At 40.9% G+C, this 26,292-nt stretch overlaps 1 protein-coding gene across 5 annotated transcripts in view; it reads left to right on the top strand.

The window, feature by feature from the left end:
• LOC142107490 (cell adhesion molecule CEACAM8-like) overlaps nt 1–26,292 on the top strand; it is a 119,542-nt gene that overhangs the window by 74,526 nt on the left and 18,724 nt on the right. For 3 of the 5 annotated variants that reach the window (XM_075190939.1, XM_075190942.1, XM_075190938.1), the window contains exon 3: nt 24,009–24,275. In XM_075190939.1, the coding sequence (XP_075047040.1) occupies nt 24,009–24,275 (267 nt within the window). Of the gene's footprint in view, nt 1–5,201; nt 5,516–8,788; nt 9,119–16,104; nt 16,456–24,008; nt 24,276–26,292 lie in introns of those variants that run through there. The other 2 variants (XM_075190940.1, XM_075190941.1) reach the window with 2 other exon arrangements.

Raw genomic sequence — 26,292 nt, 5'->3', positions numbered from 1 at the left:
ACTAATTTAAATTCAGTCATACTTAGATGTTAGCACCTTATAGGATCTTTATTACCAGAAGTGATTCAACTTTCCGTCTCTTGAACTACTTTGGCATCCAGTCCTGAATACAATTACTAGAATATTTTTAATGTGTTCAATTGTTCACTGTCTTGGCAGTGCTACAATGTTTCACATTATTTGGACTGATTAATGATTAATGTCAACATGCTCTGTTGAAGGGGACATGCCTTGTCTTGTTCATAAAAGGTATATATTGTCAGTTTTATCATTATTCCATCAGCAATCTAGAAACTTTTGACTCCTACAGAAAGATAATTAGCATTTTAAATAAATGCCATACTTCTTCCTGCTCCCCACTAGCCTATTGAAGCTGCCTAATTTTGCCTTATAACATCCCTGGGTCATCCCTCTCATCTTCTATAATATTTACTTTACTGCATTTTTATTGAACATTTATATGCTCCCAACTGATAATAAGATGATTTGCAAGTTGTCTTCTGATACAAAAACAAGAGTATAGTATAGTAAACAATTGTTTTTACATAAATAGTACTGTGTGTTAGGAACCCCAACAGCCAGCAACACAAAACCTGGCAGGGGCGGATCTAGACATTTGTCCTACCCCGGGCGATTTTAGGGGGGGGGGGGGGGGATTTAGGCCCCGCCCCCTTTCTGATGTCTATGGCTGCCGGCGGCTGCACAGTATGTGCAGGTCCGTTCAGCAGTGGCAGTGTGCTGTCCCGCTGCTCTGATTGTGTTTAAAACACAATCAGAGCAGCCGGGCAGCACATTGTCACCACCGAACGGACCTGCACAGTGTGCAGCTGTCGGCAGCAAGCCCCTGGTAGGGGGGGCGATTGCCCTGATCGCCCCCCCCCCCCCCCCCCCTGGATCCGCCACTGAAACCCGAAGTCTACTCAGAAGTCTGGTTTTCGCTGGAGCCCCTAGTGGTGGGGACAGACTTGGCCGCAGACAGCTGAGGGTCGTGAATTGTGCTCTGACTGGGGAGAACCCAGCGATAGAGGATAGGGGCAATAGCAGAGTCAGGTCCAGGCAAGGGTTGAGGCCGGCAGCAGACAGAATATCCAGTACACAAACCGGGGTCAGAGGTCACAGGCAAACCAGCAGCGTAGGAGTCCAGGCAAAAAGGTCAATGGGCACAGGCAATCAAACAAAGTCAGGAATCAGGCAAAAAGTCGGCAACAAGTAATCAATCCAATGGTAACAACAACCAGGAACAAAGCAGGCTAGTCGGCAGCAAAGCAGGAACTATAACCGGCAGGGGAGGATTCCCCTCCCTGCCTTAAATACTAGCACTGGCCAATAGAAATGTCTGAGGCACAGGAAGGTAACATGGGCCAGCTGATTATTCTCTAATTTGCGCACACGCCCTGGCAACGGTCGGGGTAAGGGGGAAGTGACGTCCCGGTCGTTATGACGACGGCCGGGACGCCAGGAAGCAGAGGGGAGCTCTGGGCACCGCCTCGGCTCGTAACACTGGTCCTGAGAGTCCAAGCATCAATTCAGTTTAAAAGCAGTCCAAGCTCTTCTGACAAAACAACTCTAGTGTGAGTGTGAGTGAGTGTGTGTGTGTGTGTGTGTGTGTGTGTGTGTGTGCTCTGCATCATTTTTTGGGACTATATAAAAGTTTATGATAACAACAGTCAGAGCAATCTCATCCCATCGCCTTCCTGATTCACAACAATAGAAAGTGGCAGACAGCCAAGGGTAGTGTTAATAGTTTATAATGTTGTACAAACGTTGCTGTTCTCTGCAAACAGTTGATCCTTATCGGTGCTACAATGTAACTTGTTTCCAGTGATTAAGGCTGGGTACACACTACAGGTTTCACACCTGATTATTGGGCCAATCAGACAATAAACGACCGTTAGATCCGATATCGCATTAGTGTGGACAGTCCCACGATCATTTTATTGTTCCAAAGCTCATCCTATCATTTTATTTGGTTTTATAAACCTCTAGAAATGATGGAGCGATGTTGGCCAAATTCTGCAGTGTGTAAACACTCAGGACCAGCAGTGCAGGCAGATCTCCAGAGTTTACAGAGTCACCATCTTTTCAGCTGATGATGGTTATGACAGCTGAAGAGCACAGATCTGAAGGTAAATCATGCAAAACGTGTATAGTTGATCAGGAGTTTCATATCGCATCGGGAGTAGAAAAATTAATACAGATGTCTGCAAATCTTAACTAGTGGAGGATATAAATTTAAACAAAAAAAACGATCAGTGGTCTTAAGTATCTCATCCACACATGAATATCCCATCTACAAAATTAAATATAATTTACTCTAAGTCATTCTGGAACTAAATCAGTGGTATAACTACAACCATTTAGCTACATTATGGAATATACATTATTTTAATGTGCAACAAATAAAAGTAGATACCGTGGCTTCAAACAGAGAGATGCCAAATCGCAAAACTTTTCTGGGTAATTTCCTTTACGACATCAGGTCAGAAACGATCCCATAATGTTATAACTGTCATCACGGTCACACAGCTCCTTATCAAATTCAATAAATAAAAGTGTTAAAAGCTAAACAGAAAAAAAGTTTGAACAAACATAAAACTGACCACCAATCGTCACCTGAGAAAAGATCCATTATTCATATTATGTGTCCATATTGTTTATTTCCAGACAGGCTTTCACAATGTTAGTGTGTCACAAGCTTGGTCAGTGTGTCAAAAATGATAGCCAAAAAAAAAAATGTAAAACAGGAACAAAAGAGCTAGTTTGTTGATGATGAAACATTTAAGTTCTGGTATAAATGTTTAACACAACAAACTTATGTAAAAACTGAAGTCCGTTGTAAACACTAATAATCCAACAAAACGAGAGCTATTGGACTAGAGAAGTCTGGGTACACACTACAGAAAATTTATCCCGATGCGATATCGTTAACGATTTTACCAACGACTGAATGTCCCGATCAGCAGCCGATTCATGTGTACACACTGTACACGTTTTACAAGATTTACCTTCAGATAACAGGTGAAAAATCTGTAGTGGGTACCCAGTTTAACGTTACCTTTTCACTTGTTACAAATGTTGGATAATGTTTCCATTTGATCTACAATATCTACTGGAGTTCAGATCACAGCCCAAAACAGAGCAAATACATAGTTGTTTACAGAGCTCCACAAAGTCAATTATTACCTCTGAGATGGGGGTGGGGGAGCACTGAGATGTGTGACTGTAACCATTACAGTTCAGAACATACAGTGTAAAAAAATACAAGAGGTCATTGGCAGCAGCCGTTTACATTTTTGGAAACCACAGCGATACTCTCCAAAGGCTCAGTCTTTAATACATTTTCATTTACAGAGAAAGGTGCTACAAACAGACGGAAAAAAAAAAACAGGAAGAAAGAGAATAAAAAATAACTAAAAATGAAGGAGGGTTGTGTCTCTCTAAAGAGAGACGAGTGTAAGAAAAATGTGGCCTGGGGAGATTTTCTTTATCAGACCTGCCCATGGGGTGTTTAAATCAGCGCTCATATTTAATATTGGAATTAACTTTAAAGTCATGTAACAGATTGTAGCACACGGGTTGCTGAAGAGCATCCAGATCATCCAATGTACAATGCGGACAGCCAATCGCCAGACTTCTTACCAAAATCGATCATTTACTGATTAATTACAGAATTGGCCACGTCTTGATCTTGATTGTGGAACTTTGTCCACGTTGACCACTCTCTACCCTGCTTTATCAATAAATGATAGATTTATGCTATTCTTTATATACGCACCTCCCAATATTTTTGTAGACGGCACCGTGACAGGGGGTCTGGCGTTACCCCCGGGTGAGTGCATAGCACTTTTGATACACTAGGCTTGTCCACTCTCTCCTTCCCTCCAAACACCTTCATTGAACCGTGGGAGACATTCTGTTATGCCAACAACAAGACACCAGGGAGTAAATGTATCAAGCTGAGAGATACTACCTATCATTTATTTAATACATTCATATACAGCTAGAATTTGATTGGTTGCTATAGGCAACATCTCCACTTTTCAAACCCTCTCAGCTTGATACATTTACCCTCAGATCCTATACATGAGGGTGACCCTGGGATATAATTTTATTTAAAAAAAAAAAACAAAAACATTTTTTAGACATACTGGCTCCACCTCCTCAGGGATATACAAGTGCTGAACTTGTTATTCCAGAAGTCTCAGCACTCCCTTAAGAAGCAAAGAAATTTAATTCAGTGATACTGAGCGGCTTTGTCTCAGTAAACATTGCCAGCTACCGCAGCTGAGCAATCAGGGTTTTGAGAAGGAAATCCTGCGATACAATGTAATATCTGCTCTGTTCACACTGCCATTGCATTATAATAAGAGGAACAAGTAGGTTTTCACAGCAAGACAGTGAAGATATGCTGTGATACAGCTCAGTAGGTGTCATCCCTGACTGTCTCTGTATATAACTGGGGGATGGGGAACTGTTAGGTTTCTTCTGACTGCACCAACGTACCCTGGTTTGCTTTGTCTTTCCTAAAATGATTGGTTGATAGGGACCCAACATAAATCTGACATGTGAAACCTTATATTCCTTAACGAATCAATCGTTGGTTCTGGGGATAAACTGACCGAAAAGAAAAGAATGATGGGAATTATATATATATATATATAACATTTTCCTATATTTCCAATGTTGTCACTAATGTCAAGAAGAAATGAAATTTAATCTGTTCCAAAATATATCACCAAATAAGCCATGTTTGTTATGGAAAACAATATATGTTATCCTGGAAGAACTCGACAAATAATTGTGTCAGTTTGGTTTACTCCAGACAATAAGTGGTCTATGCATGAAGCTTTTTTGACACTTAAAAGATGCGGAAACTACTGTTTTTGCATCTTTTAAGTATGCTTGCCATGCATTAACTGCATAGCAGAGGAGATTTAAAAGAAATCTCCTCCGCTACTTGAGGCTTGTAGGTCCACAGCTGATGGAAAAAAAAACCCCATAGGATGCCTACTTTCGCACTAACCCATAAAAGCCTTGTCATTAAGGGGTTAACATAGAACTAGAATGCATTAGAGAACAGTTGTAAATATAGAAAAAAAATGAAGCTTGCACTTCTAGAAATGTTTTATATGGAAATCAAGCCCTCTGCATACTGATAGCAGAGTGACTAATGTGTCTCTACTTCCCCATTTGTGTCTGCCAGATATTGGACGGCCCCATAGAGACTTGTGTTAGAGCTACAGAGGAGAGAGGCACACGGAGAGGAGTAGGAGGAATAGTTCTAAGGAAAGGAGAGATTATATATAAATATATCTGTGTAAATTGAATTGATCAAAGCAAACCTAGTGAATTTAGAGTTATACCGGAGATTAGCAGGATGAGGGACATGACAGAGTGCCAGGATTAGGGAGAAGGGAAAGTTTGTTGTTAGCAGTTTAAGCTAATGTTTATGTTCGTGGACTGGATACAATGTATTCCCAGAGACAGCACCTCAGTCTCTGTGTTCTTCTATCAGGTAAGAGATGGGCTCCAGGGTGGGGATGTGATACAGATTATGATGCTATGGATGAAACGGAGTCTCCTGTATATGCTACATAACAGTGCTCACTGTGTCACGCTTTGGACGGTATTACAGTAAATATAGTGTTGTCTTTAGTATGTAGAGCAAGTTTCTGATGTGGACTTTCCACCTGTAATTAAACTACAATACCCGGCATGCTTTGCAAATTTTTTGACTACAGCAGACACATTTAACCTGTTGGTTTCCAGCTGTTGTGCAACTGCAGGGGCTATCAGGATATACTGGGGCTTGTAGTTCTACAAAAGCTAGCGAACCTCAGGCTGCACAGTGATGTACATTAGGCTGCTTGCAGATTATACATTAGCTCCCTACTGCATTCCTCCAAGTTGTTGTCTTTGGTAGAGACGGTTTCTCTTTTAGACTTAAAGCTCCCTGTCCCTTCTTCTCTCATAGTGTCATATCCATTTAGATTCATTCCTCTATCAGCTTCCTGATTTGCATTGGCACTGGTATGCATGGCATTGACGAGGCATTACTTAGTGGGGCAAATCACTCCCTAAATTTTCTGAATTGAGACAAAGTCCTAATATGAAGGGCAGGTCGACAAACCCCCAAACTCCCAAAATCAGCACTGTCCTGCCTACATTCAAGTTTTTACAAACTCCTAAATTATATAAACAAACAAATATGATATATATATATATATATATATATATATATATATATATATATATATATCATATTTGTGCTATTCGCTAGCTAAAAACTAATTTTGCTCTCAATTAATACTATACACAAGTCCATTATATTTCAGCAAATGTATAATGCTGATACAATTCTGTTGCCACCTGAAAATTCCCCTGATTATCAGTCAAATGTATGCACTGGACATGTTGTCTATAAAAGGAGATCTGGATAAATATCTTCAAGAGCTGTAACCTTTGATTAGTCCAATCTATATTATAAGTCCGAGTTGGAGTACTATTACTTTCTATGGACATGGTATTCTGTCTAACATCTATTCATAGTAAGGTATTCACTGTGTTATGTTAGAACCAGCATTTTAGATATGCCATTTAGATGATCCATTGCCTATAGAAATTTCAGATCTTATAATATATACACAAATACCTATATAAATAAGAAATTAATAGAGCCACAAAGCTACTGTGGTAAATGTATCAAGCTGCGAGTTTCCGGCGGGTTTGAAAAGTGGAGATGTTGCCTATAGCAACCAATCAGATTCTAGTTATCATTTATTCAGTACTTTATACAAAATGACAGCTAGAATCTGATTGGTTGCTATAGGCAACATCTGCACTTTTCAAACCCACCGGAAACTTGCAACTTGATAAGTTTACCCCATTGTCTAAATACTCTGAATAGAGATACATGATTTAAAACTGTTACAACAGTATTCTTACAAATTATTATACTTTGTCTAAATATTGATATGTTTTGTAAATAGAACTACATTGAATGTTTGCTACTTGACTAGTTACATATGTACCCACAGTTGATAGGCTGCCTGCCGATAATGGTCAATAGACAACATACAATATGATGTGCAGAAAGACGATGAAAATTAATTTGCCATTTTATAATACTTTTAGATTATATCGATATTATTTGTATTCCGATATTATCTAGTTTTATAAATATTTACTAGTAATGTTTTAAGATATAAAAGTTAATTGCTGGTTTACCATGTGTCCGAATACGAATAAGACGGAGCCCTGGGATTGGACAGAATGTCCATAAAAAGAGCCCCAGACACAAGACTATCTCTCTCTGAGGAACTGGTGGGAGCAGAGAAACATGTAACAGTTGTGCATCAGACAGAGGCTATAGTATATAGTTCACACGTCTGATTTCCTGGTGATCATATTATTACTGATATCAAAAAAAGAATTGTATAATTGCTACAAGGACACAGAAACATCTGGCCGCTGCAGTGAAGTGCCGAATAGGAGGTGAATGAGAACGTAGCCCAGATATGGGTAATCATCTCAGCAGTTATGTGGTGGAGTTATTAGTGTCTTGAACGGTCAGCATACAGATGGACCCTGAGTGTGCGATATTCATTCAGATCTCTTTTTAGAGACCACATGTCCTGTGCATATAATTGACTGATAATAATGGTAATGTTCAAGTGGCAATAGACTTTTCTCAGCATTATACATATGTACAAATACACACAAATATATATATATATATATATATATATATATATATATATATATATATATATATATATATATATATATATATATATATATAGTGAGCTAATCAGACCAGGGCTACCATCTCCTGGAGTAGATGGCTGCACTTCAGACAGACCAGCCACGGATATCACACCAGTCAATTCCTTTGGTTTGACTAGCCACAGCTAGTTTTATTATCCAGTCATAAAAATAAACAAACAGAGACAAAATCCTTGCCTGTCCGGCAGTAAACATTCAGGAACACCTTCTCTCATGTGAGGGACCTTGTGTCCCACACACATACAAAATACAAGACTTACTGGTCACCATTTGTGTCTCTCAGAAGGCCTCCTTCCCAGAATGTGAGAGAGTGAATGAGCTGCTTTGCAGCCTTTTACCAGAACCTCATCAGGTGCAACTCCTGATTAGCCAGCACTGACACAGGTAATTTAGAACGGTGTTTCTTAAACCTGGTCCTCAAGACAGCTAACAGTGCATGCTTTCCATATCTTCTTGCATACCGATTACTGACTGACACAATGTAACAGATCCACAGGTGGTATAATTATTTTACTTGTCACCTGGAAATCCTGCACTGTTAGGGGTCCTGAGGACTGGGTTTAAGAAACACTGCTTTAGAGCACATAAGACAGACAGCCTGGGACACATATACCTGCCATCTGATACTTTCTCAGTGCTTCAGTCACTATATCTATATATATATATATATATATTTATTTATTTATTTTTTTCCTGAAACAACTTGATAATCGATACTAGTGTCAGTTCTGATTTTACCCGCCCAATAAACGCTGACGCTGGTCTTTCACTCAGGCTAAGGCAATTTGCAATAAGCACTACCTAAAGCTTGTAGTTCTACAACAGATGGAAAGGCAAAGCTTGCCTATGTTTGTACTGACCCATATAACCTTGGTCATTAAGGGGCTAACATGCAGGTGTAAACAGTTGTAACTACAGATAAACTGTGTCTGGTACTACTGGAAACATTTTTATGTTTGGTATGGAAATGATCCCTTTACATAAAGACAGAAGAAAGAGTAATATATTACTTCCCCATTTGTATCTGCCAGAAATTGGACGGCCCCTTAGAGCCATGTGATAGAGCTACGGAGAAACAGAGGAGAGAGACAAACTGAGAGGAGTAGCAGTAAAAGATCTAATGAAATCACAGATTTATACATCTAGTAAATTCAACATTTGATAAATGTAAAGTTAGAGAATCTAGAGTTATACCGGAGATTAGCAGGATGAGGGAGATGTCAGAGTGCCAGGATTAGGGAGAAGGGAAAGTTCGTTGTTAATATTTTTGCTTGTGGACTGGATACAATGTGTTCCCAGAGACAGAACCTCAGTCACTGTGTGATTCTATCAGGTAAGAGACGGGCTCCAGGGTGGGGATGGGATACAGATTATGTTATGGCTGTAACTGAGTTTCCTGCATATACTGTATAACAGTGCTCAATGTGTTATGCTCTGGACGGTGTTATACACAGGGAATTATACTTGGTCAAGACACTATGTTGAAATTCAGACATATAGTTATCTTCAAATTAGTGATGCTGCCATTCTCAGAATTTACATTGGGGCTAGACATTTTTGAAATCTTTAGAATTAAGAAAAAAAAAATTAATGTTGGATCATTTTGATAAATGAATGAAAACGTATACCCTTTTGTGTGTTATTTGGTTTATTGGGTTATTGGTATATTTGTAGGACTTAAATGAAGATCTGAGTACATATAAGGTCACATTCATGCAGAATCTCAGAAAATTCTAAAGGGTTCACAAACTTCCTAGCGCTACTGTACACTTAGTCTGGTTTATAATGGATGTCATACAATACAAGTGAAACTTTTGTAATCTGATAATGTAGTATTGTCTTTATTCTATAGAACTTATTTATCTTATGGATTTTCCAGTTGTTAGCCTACAAATGGCAAACGTTTGACTCCAGGGGGTAAATGTATCAAGTTGAGAGTTTTACGGCGGGTTTCAAAAGTGGAGATGTTGCCTATAGCAACCAATCAGAATCTAGCTGTCATTTTGTAGAATGTACTAAATAAATGATAGCTAGAATCTGATTGTTTTTTTTAAAACTCTCAGCTTGATACATTTACCCCCAGCAGTCATGTGCATTTTTTTTTAGCTGTTGTGCAACTACAGAGGATGTCAGGGCATGCTGGGACATGTAGTTTGTCAAAAACTGGCGAGCCACACATTGTAAAATGTTGGTTTACAGCTTATTCTTATCCTTTATTTATATAGCGCCCACACATTAGTTTACAGAGTATGTATTAGTCATTCACATCACACTGGCCAACTTTGGTTGCTTATTAATTACACATAAACTCCCTACTGCATTCCTCCCAATTGTTTGGAAAGAGTCTCTCTGTTGAACCTACATCTCCTTGTTCCTCCTTTTATTTCACACTGTTCCTCCTGCACTGCTATAATTATCTTTTCTATCGCTCCTGAACTCGTGAGAACTTTTGTTTTACACTACTGGAATTCCGCTAAATCTGCCTCCTCCTTATTTGCATACCGATGATGGGCATTATGTAAGACATGTTATAGGAGAGGGAAGGAGAGTTCGAAATAAAACTTAAAAACTACTAAGGGCTCTACTTATTAAGCAGCAAAAAACTCATATCACTGCCAGAAAGGGAGACAGTGCTTCTCCCTATCTATCAAAGGCTACTATAGTGCTTAAATAAAGCATTTTTAAAAAATCAGACTTAATGCTAAATCATGTTTTCATATGTATATTTTTGTTTATGTTATTTTTATTTTTTTGTGAAGTGCAACGGAACGCCCAAGTTCCATCTTCCAGTTCCCCTGTGACTATTAAACTCTTGCTGGTCGCTGCTAAGCGCCTCTTATCGCAGGGGTAGTTTGCTAAAGCACTGACAACCCTCCTATAAGGGGAGCAGCAATCAGCAGTGAGATAATCCTGGCAACGTTCAGAGGAGAACATGAGGGTCGCTATCAAAACCTTCTAACTCTCAGCCTGTGATATGCTCAGCAGCTGAAGATGCAGAGGGGTATATAAAAAAAAAAAAAAGATTAAGGCTAATCAATTAAAATAATCCCATTGCAGGACCCGTATAGAGTTTTCCTGGTTTCTTTTTCTAGTGTATTGTGGCCGGCATAATAGAATGACTTCCAGTAGAAGGCCTGCTGTACCCCACCTGGTGTGACATGGGGCCAGAGCAATTACAATATTTATCAGGATCCTGTGATCTTTTCTGTATAAGTCACTACGACGTGCATTCCAGCAGGTCAGGAGTTAAAGCATTTTCATCACCCCTGCAGGCAGTCATGCAATCAAGGACACATGTAATCTGCTTTTACACTCCCTGACAGGTCTTTATGTTAAACCTGCTTGGAGAGTGCAACATCCTGGAGTTTCCTTGGCTCAGGTCCTGGTTCATTCCTGCATTTGTGGTGGATTTCCTGGTCTTGTGCCTTGATTTATTAATTTGCCTGATGACGTCTGCCCTACTCTCAATACCTTGTATGTGTTATTGTTTTGGACTTGGCAGTTTCCATGTGCATTGCTTTATGATTCCGACCCTGCATTTTGACTCTTATGCATACTTGCCTACTCTCCCTGAATTCCTGGGAGGCTCCTGAATTTTCGGCGAGTCCTCCCAGACTCCCGGAAGAGTAGGCAGACCTCCCAGATTCTCGGAAATTCATGGCATTTTATAGTTGGGGCGGGGCTATGGTGATGCGATGACGTCACCACGTCCCTCCTACCCCTCTGTCACAAGTTTTGAAACTTGGCATGCTTGATCTTATGATCTTGTTCTAACACATTTATCACATCTTGCTCAGACCATTACACTATCCCTGTCTGGCCTTGGGAGGGCCTCACCGATGCAGTGCGTTGACAGCCTGCCCCCTGCCACATCCAAAGTTTGCCATAGTCTCTGTGGGACTACAAGTCCTTGTAAGACAAGCTGTGACTTGCGGCTCTCCTGTTTTTGTGGAGCTACAAGGTGCCTGCATATGGTAAAAAAAAAAAATATATAAGGGATTTTTAATCTTACATTTAAAAACAATAACACAATACACAAACCATTGTTTAAAAAAATCTTTATTTAGCACTATCCCATAGACACTCTCATTTCTCACTCTCCATCAGATGTAGTCCATAGGGTATCTTGACTGATGCCCTTGATCCTCCTCCTGCTTCTTGATCTGTCACAGAAAAGGAGAGGGGGGAGTGTTGGGGGTAATCCATTGTGGAAGGAAAAGCTGTCGCCGCTATCCCGGGCGACGGGATGGAACGCATTGAGAGAACTTTATTGGAGAGCCTTTTATATAGACTATAATGGGGGATGGGGGGATTATTCACAATGCATTTTCCTTTCTTTATTTTGGTTGTCATAGTCCTTGATGACTTTCCTTTTTCCTCGTTGACTCATTAACCCTTTTTTCAGATGACTATCATCATTTGTTTTCTGCATAATAAATTAATCTCTACCTATACACCTCTAACGGTAGCTGATGACTGTTTTAATATTGGTGGCTGATAATGTTTCTGCCTTGCAGTAGCCTCACACAGGTTCCCTACCACCAGCTGCAATTGTTTTTCAGCTAACTTTTATATAATTTGTTCCCCACACCTATTATATCATAAACAAATTTGGGCAGCACCATATTTAACTTCTGTCTCATATGATTGTATGTAATTTGTTTGTGTTATGAGCCCCTTGATGTACATGTGTATTATGTTATAACTTTATAAATGAAGGCTAATACTAATAATAGCTGTGGCTACGGGCTCCTAGGTAGACGTGGTTTGCTTTGACTTGCAATATTACAACAGCTGGAGATGCCCAAATTGCCAAACCCATCTCCCAGCAGCAGGAGAGGTGGTTGGAGTTTGGAAGTGGCTTTTGGGGTTCACAGATTGGCCACAAACCCAGCACCTCTGGCTGCAGGGGGAGGGCAGAATTTGCTTCCCATCAATCTGATCTCCATCTGGCTCCATAGCACACACAGGGCTAAATTTACTAAGCTGCAGGTTTGGAGAAGTGGAGATGTTGCCTATAGCAACCAATCAGATTCTAGCTTTCATTTATTTAGTACATTCTACAAAATGACAGCTAGAAACTGATTGGTTGCTATAGGCAACATCTCCACTTTTCCAAACCCGCAGTTTAGTAAATATACCCCAACGGCCACCGGTGGCTACAAAAAGACAAACGAATACCCTGGCACCAGGCTGCACATTTCACATTATGTAAATTAAAATTGGTGGCATTCCGTATATTTTTCTTGTGGAACATGATCAATCAAAAATATTTTCCAGTGTTCTGAAGACTGACGCTTGTGACACCCGAGACCAAGTTCTCGGTTAAATATCTTGATTTACGGCTAAAATGTCAGGATTACTCAGCCCAATGTACATTACTGTTTTTTCTGGAATTTTGCAGACATTCATTATAGGATATTGGCAGGTCTGGATTAAGATTTGTGGGGGCCCGTGGGCAAGTAAATTGTAGGACATACTTTCTAAATCTCTCGGGAATGTCTGGGAGACTCCCGAATTCCAGTTAGGTCTCCCGGATTCCTAGAGAGTAGGGCTGTCTCCTGACTCTGTCCACTTCCCAGCGAATCAGGGAATCACAAAACTTTGACCCTGCCCCCTGCTATATAATGACAGGATTGCGTCACAGACCAAAATGACGCAATTTGCCGAGTCCCGCACGCCCAGACGCCAACTTTCTTAAGTTGGCAAGTATGTTGTAAGAGCCTCTGCCACATTTATTTACATAAAGAAGTGTTCCCAACGAAATGCTAAAGTTTACCTGAGCTGCCCCCCATTATTAGTGGAGCACCAGGAACTACCCACTGTAGCAGTTTTTCCCAAGGCTACTGGGGTGTGACCAAGAGAACCAATAGGAAGCCACAAGCTTGGTTTGCGGCTTTCTATTGGTCAAGGCAGTTAACTTAACGTTTTCCACCCAACTGCCATTGCTGATTGGTGGTAGGTGGGCCCAGAAGTTTGTGGGAGCCCCAGTCCTAGAGTTCAGCTATGCATATGTATACATTTAAAATGCATTCAGAACAGATATATTAGAGAGGTTCAATTCATGTTGTTTGTCTTGAAGAGTAATGAATATCCCCGTCTCCTACGTACAGCGGAGGTGAACTACGACGTGCACTTTTGTCACTTACTGTTTTTTGAAGATTTATTTCATACATGCCCGCTTTTAAGACTTCTCCCGGGGGAGAAGTCATGTTACATGGGGCAGGAGGAGGGCGTGGTGACATTTCACGTCACCATAGCCCCGCCCCCACTCTAAAAAGCCGAAATGAACGGTCTTGATTGGAGGGGGTGGAGCTTAATGGCATGATTAAGACCCGCCCCCTCCATTCACTGCTGTTAATTTTGCCAAATTTTGGGAGTTTTGCCTACTCTTCTGGGATTATGGAAGGAAACCCCGAAATTCGGGAGCCTCCCGGGAATTCCGGGAGAGTAGGCAGGTATGATTTATTTTACAAAGTTCGCCTAGAAAATGCACTTTTCTACAGAAAGCAAAGGGGAAGTAAAAACTGCATTGTTTTATACAGGGCAAAACCAGATCTCTTCTACCTCTGAATTGTTGCAGGATTAAAGTCCTTTTGCAGGGAGAAATGACTGTACAAATTAAGGTGTACTTACATAAAAGTAGGCACGTAATATCTCTAAAGAAGATTTTCCACTGTGTCTCTACAGCTATTGTATCAGCTAACTTAGGCATGTGAATGCAGCCTATCAATTCACTAGAAACCAGTGACATAACTAAGGCGTTTCATGAGACCTGATTAATATTCATGAGGTAAGAGGAATGAACTGAAAAGTTCCATTCTCCTGAATATAATCTCAGCCACCACAATGGTTGCTTCCACTGTGACAACAGGTGCACTTTAAGCTGAATTTTAAGGTAAACAATTAAACCAACATGAATACAGACATAACGAGTAACACCTGGATGAAAGCTGGTCCTGAAGAAAGTTGTGGAATTCTGCTGTATTCAGCCAATTGTCCAATACCAGTTGCCATGGGCACCCTAGTCATGACATTATCAGCATTCCAACAGAATGATTGTTATAATTTTTGGAGTGAGTCCTAACTGCCCACATTTATAAGGCAAGTGCTCCCCAATCAGTAACAGCATTTATTGCACACCACGGTAATCATCTGACACTTACTGGACGATTAGAGGAGCTATAATTAAAGTCTGATACCAAGCTCCATAACCGTGTAATAAAAACTTGGGGACGATAAGGCTGGTACCACATAATACAAATTTCCCTTTAGAAATGATATTACAACATATATTGTAATATATTATACTTGCCTGCTTTTCTGAGGTCCCCTCCGGGATATAGCAGAGGGGACATAAAGCACAACTGCGGAGGGGGAAACGATCTCCGCAAGTGACGTCATTTTTGGCCATGGCTTCCGTGGCGAAAGTATGAATATATGGAACTCACATTCTCTGTTATTTAGTACACACTGTACTTTAAAATATTAAACATGCCCTAATAGTCTTCAGTTATTGCTAAATGGGAGTGCAGGGGGTCATTGTCTTTCTTATTTGTAATATGTGAGCAAAATATATCCCTATTTTTGTAAATATGGAGTTTGCAACCAACAATCTTATTGTAGCCTTCCTCCCCCTCCTGCTATTGGCAGATGATTCCCTTGGTACCCAATAAAGTTGCTAGTTCTTGGGATGTAGTTGCCTTGGAAAGATATATGAGGGTAAGGCTGAGTCCATTTGTAAAAAAAAAGCATTGCAATAATTATGTTGAAATTCTGATTGAATTCATGTTTAGTTGAGTGTAGGGACTGACCAGATGGGTTAGACTGTCTCCTGCTGGCCATCTTAACACGTTGTGCAAGTAACAGTCCCTGTTTTTAATAGAGATTGTATTTTAAAGTTGTTATATACCATCAAAACTGTCCTGGTGTTCTTAATGTATTGCCAAAGGTGACACACTGCACAACTCCCAACATTTCCATTTTAAAGTTCGGGACAAAGAGTGCGCGTGAGGAGGGGGCGTGGTTACATCACATTGGGGGCGTGTCATGTTTCCGATGGTGAGCCTTGCGGTTTGCAACAATGCATTATATGAATTGCATTCCCTGTGTTGCACCATAGAAATCAGAAAGACATGAAATGCACATGTACATAAAATTGTGAAATTACCCTGAAATGTCTTTATTAACAATGCTGCCAGGATAATGTTAACCTGCAGTATAATGTATGTGTTTTAAGAGGTCTTAGTAATACCTGATTCTGGCTTATAACCTGGGATTTGATTCCTGCACTGCTTATACTGCTTTTTTCTCTTTCAGTTCTCAGTCTGTGGATGGATCTGACCAGTGGGATGATGAATATTCAGCTGATCCCTCAGTATCCAGAGATTGGGCGATCTGTCACCCTGAGTGTTACTGGGATTACTGGGAGAGTTCACTCTTTCATTTGGTATAAAGGACCAAACACAAATGCTGAGCACCTAATCCTCACATATATTCCTGGTGATTCTTCCGAAACAATTAATGGATCTCTGTACTTCTCTCGGGCCAGACCTTTCCCTAATGGCTCATTACTGATCTCAGATCTTCATATCACAGATAGTGGTAATTACATAGTGAAGGTACAGACAGATAAACCAGAGGACATCTTTGTTACCCTGACAGTCTATGGTGAGTAATATGTTACCTCTGTCCCTGGCAGACATGTGATGGATACTTCTGTTCCTTCTACTCTGTGTGTGGCTGATTACAGTGTTAGTTACAGCTCTGAGGTTTAACTCATTGTCCCAGTGTCTGCTCATTGGGTAATGACCTGGTTCTGTCTATCTCCCATCAGCCCCTGTTACCAAGCTGGGATACATAGGGTGTGTCTGTAGAGGGTATATGTTGTGACCAGCATACTAAATTCCCCCAAGTACACATTATTAAATTAACACGTTTCTTATAAAAAATAAACTTTATTTATAACAAAAACCACAGAAAACCATGAGTTACAATATACATTTTACAGAAATGTGTATATGTAAATTTAACCTAAGGTACTTTAAATTACAATTTCTTACAAATTGATTTTTACCTAAACTTGTCAATACTCTGTGCTTATAATACTATAAATAACTAGCTATCTCTATCTTATGTATTACTACAGTCACTGACTAGTGGGGTAATACTAAACCTTAACTTTGGAAGGGGCTACTTATCTTAAGGTTGGTACACACCTATGCAATCTTTACTCAAGATGCAGGGGGTAAATTTATCAAACTGCGGGTTTGAACAAGTGGAGATGTTGCCTATATCAACCAATCAGAATCTAGCTGTCATTTTGTAGAATGTACTAAATAAATACCGTAACTAGAATCTGATTGGCTGCTATAGGCAACATCTCCACTTTTTCAAACCTGGAGCTTGATACATTTACCCCGCCATGTCTGCATTGTTTTCACCAACAACTGAAAGATGTCGATGCATTTGTAAACTCTACACAATTTACCTTCAGATCTGTGATCTTCATCTCTCATAACCATCCGCTGTACAGACATCGTTCCATCGTTGATTGTGAATTTAGGAAGTTTAGAGATACAAATCAATAGATGCAATGTGTTTTGGTACGATAAAACATGAGAAGAAAGATAAGACAATAAAGAAGCATAAAAAGAAGAGGGAAATAGAAACAGAAAAGGTGGTGGGAAACTGGAAACAAAGAGAGGACAGAAAAATAAATAAATGTAACAAATTATATACAGATGATAATAAATAAGACAGGCAAGGAAGCAAAGGGATATTCAAATAAATGACTATAAAAAAGAACAGCAATATGACATTATTCACCACTGAATTGCACCACAGTAGACTTCATAGACAATTCCCATTGACAAGATGAAGGAACACCACCTAGGCTTGAGTTTATACAACCTCCCCTTGTGTCAGAACATCCCTTGTAACCCCTTCTGATTGGTCAACTACACACAGGCTAAAAATATTAACTCTAGCATGGCCCACAATGAAAAATCATGAACAACCTAGGCCATACTTGCCAACTTTGGAGAACACCCCTCCGGGAGATCTCCAAAGTCTTTGGGGCGTGGCCACAATCACGTCATTAGGCTACGCCCACTGCTACACAACACCAATTTTTGGCCTATTATAGCAGGAGTCAGGGCCAGGATGACATGATTAGCAGCGATAAGGGGACTTGCCACTCTACCAGGCAGTCCTGGATGCCTCTGCACAGTGGAACTGTAAGCCCTGACTTCCACTTTCAATTCAAAAAAAATAAAAAAATAAACATTATTTTAATATAATAAAAAAAGAAAAGCGTTTTATTTGAATATTACATTTTTAGACAAAGGACTGAATGTTGAACCATCCTCTAACCAAAATCTTTTACATGTGTTTATTGAATGAAAGCGCTAATAAATCTTTACAGTATGATGATTATGATGCACTTAATGTAATAAGATTTCGGGACTAGTGTAATAAATAAATTCATATAACACATTGCGGGTAGGGACCATCTTTTCATGTTATAACTAATTGGGGCGCTTGATTTGTATAATAGATTTATGCTTGTACTGTATTGTTGAGTTTATTTATCAATGTGTGATATTTACAGTCATGGCCAAAAGTTTTGAGAATGACACAAGTATTGGTTTTCACAAAGTTTGCTGTTTTAGTGTTTTTAGACCTTTTTGTCAGATGTTGCTATGGTATACTGAAGTAAAATTACAAGCATTTCATAAGTGTTAAAGGCTTTTATTGTCAATTACATTAAGTTTATGCAAAGAGTCAGTATTTGCAGTGTTGCCCTTCTTATACCACTTTCATACTGCCGCCCCGGCAATATCCCGAGTTTTTCAAGCCAGGTTTTTGCCGGGGCTCGGAGCGTCCCAGCTCAGAAACACCATATATACTGCACCTCAGACCTGGGAATTTCCCGGGTTGACCCCATTCATACTGCACAAGTCTGTGCCCTGGCAATTTGTGGGAGTCATTACCAGAGCAGTTTTCATTGGCTGAAAAATGAAGACTGGATGCTGGTCCAGTGTTTAAATCCTGGCAGAAAAACCTGAACTTTGCTTCCTTTCACACAACTAGTATTTCCCAGACTTTGTACCTCTGTAATGTGGGATATCAGCTACATCAGACACCCAAATAAATACACAGCACTGCACTTTAATCAGGACAAGTAACCTTTAAAGGGAAATATACTCTATTAACATGATTTATATATATAAAAAAGTACAATAGTGATGGTGCCTTCTCTATATATCTCCAATCATGTATACCCAATGGTATATTTATGTATGTAATAGCCATTAATAAAATTTCTGTAAACTGCCCTTCTTTTCATATACATTCTTTGTATTCTCCTGCTTTAAATCCTCCAGAGACAGGCAGACAGCCAATCATCTTGTTTTCTGTGCAACCCGGGTTGAAAAACCCGGGTTGCACCATTCATAGTGCAGGCAACCCAGGTCCGACCCGGGAATTACCCCTCGATTAATCCCGGGTTGAAGACCCGGGTTTTTAGACCCGGGATTTTTGACTTGTACCATTCATACTGCACCAAGACCCGGGACGTTTGAGCTCGCCCCGGGAAAAACACGGGATTTTGGTGCAGTATGAATGGGGTATTATTGAAGACCTCTGCAATTCACCCTGGCATTGTCACACGCCGGTCCCATAGCTAGGTGCCGGCGTTGTGACTTTCCCTTTAAGAACTATGATTGTACTTGCTTCTGCTTCAGAGACATTACTTTTTCGCAGTTGTTCCTTGCTACCTTGATTGGGACCTCCTCCCGAAGCTTATTGGTTCTAGAGTACTATTTTAACCTCCTGTGATTATGGACTCATTGCCTGTTCTTCGTGTTACTCATGCTGCAGTGGGTTCTGGCTGTATACCTGGACTTTCCGTTGTTCCTTACCTGTTCTCTGGATATTAGCTGCTGCCGAAGTTTCCTGTTATCGTTGCTCTTCATCGGCTCAGCTGTATTCCTCTCTGCGGTTCATCTACAAGCTGAAGTCACTTTCTGCTATTCATCTGCACACTGAACTGTTTCGTGAGTTGTCTACTACACCTGTGCTTATATCTGTTGCCTCAAGTACAATTCTATCCAGCTGACTACATTGCTGCACTACGATATTGAACTACAATCAAGTTGTTTGTCATCTGTAGTTCTATGTCTGGCACGGCTTATTATTACTCTGCTGTTTACTTATTGCTGGACTTTTACTATGAACTGTTTGTCGAGCCTGTAGCCATTTCTTCAGCTCATGTTGTGTGCTCCTGTTCAGCTGCTGCCTATTGTAGTGAACTCACCTTGTACCTGTGAACTGGATCACCTGTGACCTGTAGTTCCACGCATGGTTCAGATACTCTTCACCTCGCTGTTACTTCTAGGTAACATCTTATTGCATGTCTCTATCTACACCCAAGTCTTTGGATGTCGTATAACGTTTACTGTTCCGCTAGATAAGAACTATTGTGATACCCGTAACCACTTGCTAGTTGAATCATATTATCATTCCGGATCAGCCAAGGTCTTCATACTGTTCTAACTGGACTTTAGCTGTATCAGTGATTCACGTTCATCTGCTGTGTGTTTCCTATTGGATCCAAGTGTTCTACTCATCATCTCTGCGTTGAACTGTTATACTGTTTATTTCATGCCGTTGCCAACGGTTACCAACTATGAAGTAACATCTGTGATTATTCCTGTAATCTGATGAACTGCCCTGTGCTCAGCTCTGCTGAGATGTATATATATTTATATTTTAATTTCTGTTGTACCATCAACTAATATACTGCGTTGCAACACTACCATCATCTCCTGTGTTATTGTTATCCGTGATGCTTACGAGTTAAGAACTTTAACCTGTGCTTACCATCACTCTGCATACCATCGTGCTCTATCTCCACCATCCTCTACTGATACCATCTAAAATAGAGGCAGGGGATCCACAAATTATTCTGAGCCGTGACAGGCAGGCTGTCAATCAACTTCTGGGCCACATACTGACTGATGGAATTTGTGGGTTTTTGTTTGTCCAGCCGCCTCTTGAGGATTGACCACAAGTTCTTAATGGGATTATGGTCTGGGGAGTTTCCTGGCCATGGACCCAAAATTTTAATATTTTGATCCTCGAGTCGCTTAATCTGGGTACACACTACAGGGTTTTTGTCCGATAATCGGCTGAACCAGCCGACATACGACCGCTCGTTCGAAAGTCGGGTCAGTGTGTGTAGTGACACGATGGTCGAAAGTCTGCCCAAATAGGTTATCGCCTCATTTGGTTGGTCGTACCGTTCAATATTTTCCAATCAATCACCTAACGATCATGTAGTGGGTACGCACTCATGCTGATGATCTCCATAGAGTTTACAGAGTCGGGCTCTTTTCAGCCGATGTTAGCGATGAATGTCAGAGTGAATAAATGTAGAGAGTGCTGTAGAAGGAATAATTCATTTGTTCGTTCTGAGACAGAATGTTTTGTTTCAGAGTCACAGAAGCTAACGAAATTCGTTAGGACATGTAGATAGCTATAACAAGGTGGTTTTAATCAGTGTGACAATGTGACAGTAGTGAATGAATAAATATTGTGCTGTCATTCTCCGGACTACAGGACCAGATGAAGAGCACAGATCTAAAGGTAAATCGTGTCAGTGTGTATGGATGAATCGTCAGACTGATTGGACCTTCAGTCGTAGGTATAATCGTTTGAGATAGCACGTCGGTCTGAACAATTCTTCAGCGTGTACCCAGCTTTAGTTATCACTTTTGCCTTATGGCAAGGTGCTCCATCATGCTGGAAACAGGGGCGGATCTAGATAATTCTTCTACCCGGGGCGATTTAGGCCCCGCCCCCTTTTTTTACATCTGAGGCTGCTGGCGGCTGCATACTGTGTGCAGGTCCGTTCAGCAGTGACAGGCAGGGACAGTGTGCTGGCCGGATGCTCTGATTGTGTTTAAAACACAATCAGAGCGGCCGGGCAGCACACTGTCCCTGCCTGTCACTGCCGAACGGACCTGCACATAGTGTGCAGCCGCCGGCAGCAAGCCCCTGCTAGGGGGGGCAATCGCCCCGATCGCCCCCCCCCCCCCTGGATCCGCCACTGGCTGGAAAAGACATTGTTCATCACCAGACTGTTCTTGGATGGTTGTTAAAAGTTGCTCTTGGGAGGATGTTTTGGTACCATTCTTTATTCATGGCTGTGTTCTTAGGTAAAATTGTGAATCGGCGGCCATCAGTCAGTATGTGACCCAGAAGTTGATTGACAGCATGCCAGGGCGAAGTGCAAAGGTCTTCAAAATGCAGGGTCAACAACACAAATATTGACTCTTTGCATAAACTTAATGTAATTGTCAATAAAAGCCTTTGACACTTATGAGATGCTTGTAATGCTACTTCAGTATACCATAGCAACATCTGACAAAAAAGTCTAAAAACATTTAAGCAGCAAACTTTGTGAAAACCAATAATTGTGTCATTCTCAAAACTTAACTGTATTGTGTTACTAACATACTTTAGGCCGCATGAGCAGTTGTTCTTCCAATCTGGGTGTATTATTTATTATGTTTTTTAAATAGCAAAGTTTAAGAGATTTTAATACTGTCTGGGAATAATGTCTATATCTTTAGGACCTGTTTTTGGTACGGGATGTTTTTTATCTGTAGTAATACATTTGAGTTTATTTGGGGTTATAATGTATTTGGTATTAGCTGGATAAGTAAAACGTACTGTGTCATTTCGTGAGTGGAAGAAAAAAATGAACAAAACCCAAAAAATTATTTCCATCCAAATATCCATAAACTTCCCACCCTTTGGGATTTTCGGACCTCTGTCGTGAGACATTCGGTGGGAGGTCATGGGAGTAATGCTGCCCACAAATAGGCAAATCTAGTAATTTGTTACAATAATAATAATAATATTAGCATTTATTTGTATAGCGCCAAAGCGCCTGACATAGTTGCACAAATATAACATACATGGAGACAGTAGACATAACGGGCCTGAGTCATTAAGGAAAGTAAGGCAAAAAAAAAGGAGTACATTTTCTCCGGGACAAACCATGTTACAATGCTAGAGGTGCATATTGGTTATTATTTTGCACATAAGATAAATACTGACTGTTTTTTCATCTAGCACAGAAATACTTGATAGCTTTATTTTTACACTGAAATTCAAAGGTGATTTAGGACATGCCCTAACCCAACTATAAATCTGTCCCTTTGTTTTAAATTTATCTCCCCTAATGCAACATGGTTTTGCCCAGGTGCAAAGTTACACCTTTGTTTGTGCTTTGCTCTCCTTAATGACTCAGGCCCAACAAGTACATGGGTACAGAGCAGGATAATAATTGCATGGATGCAATTAGCAGAACAAATCGCATGACATACAGAAACAATTCAGAATCAGACATGGCAGGGACAAACAAGGAAGACAGAGTGGATGGATACAAGACATTGGGTAGAAGAGGATCCTGCCCATGAGCGCTTACATTCTAGAGGGAGGGGGTAGTGCAAAACAATAGGAACTAAAGGGACATTAAGCTTAGCAGCCCAGGCGGGAGGCAGAGAAGGTGGAGGCCAAACAGTCAATTTGGCAGTCTGGACTTCCTGTTCTACAGCACATGTGTGACCCAGGAAATCTGGCTGGCGGAATGGTAAGACTCCTCTTACCGCTGCCAGCTAGTAGTGCTAGGGAGCTGAGTATCCCACATCTGCCCCCAACAAAATATTTTGGATAAACTGAAGCAACAGAAGATGTTCTATAAGCAGCTTCAGAAAATCTTTGTTATCGACTTGTTTTGCTAAATAGACCACCATATGTTATTATGAATATAGGGAATGACATAATGAACCAATGGTAAGCCTCCTCACCTTAAACAAGTCATACAAATATGAGGTCATACTGCAAGCAATGGACTCCAGTTGAATGTAGAACGATACATTAAAAAGCAGCATATGCAATTATGGTCCATAATTTAGTTTGCATAATTATAAGGCTCATTCACCTTGCCTCTTTTTAAACATTATGCTTTCAACCTACTAAATGCTATTGACGCCATGAAATAAAAACATTATGGAGCCCTCATCCCCAACAGTGAGTAAAATGTAATTACAAGTTAATCCATGGATTTTATCTCTGTATATTAATTAGTAGCATAGCTGTGAAAGTCTGTGTGTGATCTCCTAACTGTCCCTATGTTCCTCCATCCACAGAGCGGGTCAGTAAGCCTAAGGTCACAGCCCCTACCTTCCTTCCCAAGGAAAATGTCTCACTCACCCTGACATGTGACACCTCTAATGCGGAGAGGATACTATGGAGCAGGGGCAGTGTCCGTCTCCCCTCTGGACACATCTTATCAGCAGATAACAGGACTGTCACTCTACACAATGTTACACGTGCAGACTCTGGAGACTATCGGTGTGAGGCTGAGAACCCGATCAGTAAGAGCATCAGTGATCCCTACACAGTCACCGTATCCTGTGAGTACTTGTGAGATTACTGGTTGTGTGATTACATACTGTCCTTTATATAAATACTTTTTATGAATAGCCTAGTATTTACTAACTATGGATGTAAATTCTTTGTAATAAAATGTCACTTTAAGTTGTATTGGAAGTACTATTCTCCCATACATACAGACCATATACCAGTGTAGTATCTGCTAATTTAGACTAGGGATGTTCACTGACCCCCGTGTTTTGGTATTGGATCTATATTAACTTCGTGTTTTGGTTTCGGCAAAACCACCCTTACGTGTTTTGACAAGAACACTGCTACCTCTGTTTTTGTGTGAGCAATGGCACTGAGCAATGTCACTGGAGACTAGAGAGTGACAAGAACACTGCTACCCCTCCTGTTTCTGTTTGAGCAATGGCACTGAGCAATGTCACTGGAGACTGGAGAGTGACAAGAACACTGCTACCCCTCCTGTTTCTGTTTGAGCAATGGCACTGAGCAATGTCACTGGAGACTGGAGAGTGACAAGAACACTGCTACCCCTGTTTCTGTGTGAGCAATGGCACTGAGCAATGTCACTAGAGACTGGAGAGTGACAAGAACACTGCTACCCCTCCTGTTTCTGTTTGAGCAATGGCACTGAGCAATGTCACTGGAGACTGGAGAGTGACAAGAACACTGCTACCCCTGTTTCTGTGTGAGCAATGGCACTGAGCAATGTCACTGGAGACTGGAGAGTGACAAGAACACTGCTACCCCTGTTTCTGTGTGAGCAATGGCACTGGATCTCCTGGAGAAGGAGGTACTTATGGAATCTAAAACCCGCGAGATCCGACGATGCAAAAATGACAGTTTTGCCTCGATTCAGATCCGAGGAAGCGGGAAAGTACAGAGCGGCTCCGCTCGGTACTCGGATAGGCGACGTTGGGGTGGTTCGGTTTTCAGAAATCCAAGCCTGAGCATCTCTAATTTAGACTATTGCAGCAATAGTTGTCTGCAATAGCTGTCAGTCTACCATATTGTAGAACCGCACTTACATTTGCACTACTTCCAGATGATTATTTTTACATACTATTTTTAATACAGTGCATATAGTTTTACATAGGCTGCGACCGGGTGCCCATCTGCCCCACATGCAGAAAATAGCTTCTGCAGCACCTGAAGAGTTATCATCCGGACCTGTGATGGTGAATGGGTTAAACCCTGTTGCTATGCTCCAAGGGTGCAAGGTTCTATGTAAATATGTGTGGTTTAAGTAAATGTGGAACTGGTTAATGTGTCTGGCGTTACAGCACCGAAGTCATGACGCTGTGCTCCAGGTGCGGCAATGCAAATGTATCAAAAAGTGTGCTTTTATTTAATACATGCTTAAATTTGTATAATAAAAAAAATGTGTTCACTCACCCTGGTGGGGATCTGGGAAATAACCCCTGTACTCCAAAGCGGCATGTAGCTGCCACAATCACTCTCGCCGAGGCCCAAGAGGTTTTGTAAAATATGCATTTCTGCATTGTGCAAGCCCACCAAATCAGATCAGGTCATTGCAGTCATAGTTCTGCAATGACACATACATGAATAACTATACTACATTTAGAAGGAAATCAGCTCAGGACCAACATATTGATGTAACAAGTAATTGTATTCAGTTTCTGCATACTCCATCATGAATATACCATACTTACCAACTTTTTTCAGTTGGTGTCCGGGAGACTCACTGTTGCAGGTGGGCGTGTGGGGGACGGGGCTCCGAAATCGCGTCATTTTGGCCCCGCCCCGCGACGGAATGACGCAAAACGCATCATTTGACAGTGGGGGCGGGGCCAAATGCTGCGATTTCCGGAGAATCGCGGCATTTTGGCCCTTATGCGGGCAGAAGCGGGAGATTACCACACTCTCCAGGGAGTCCAGGAGACCCACCCGAAATGCGGTAGACTCCCGGACATTCCGGGAGAGTTGGCAAGTATGGAATATACAGTGCCGAATTAACCCGAGGTCTAACTGGGCTACAGCCCAGGGGCCTCGGGCATCCAGGGGGCCCTT

The sequence above is a fragment of the Mixophyes fleayi genome, chromosome 11 (genome assembly GCF_038048845.1).
Source record: "Mixophyes fleayi isolate aMixFle1 chromosome 11, aMixFle1.hap1, whole genome shotgun sequence".
NCBI classification, from domain to species: Eukaryota; Metazoa; Chordata; class Amphibia; order Anura; family Limnodynastidae; genus Mixophyes; species Mixophyes fleayi.
The sequence above is the reverse complement of the archived record's forward strand: the minus strand, read 5'-3'. Positions and strand labels throughout refer to the sequence as shown.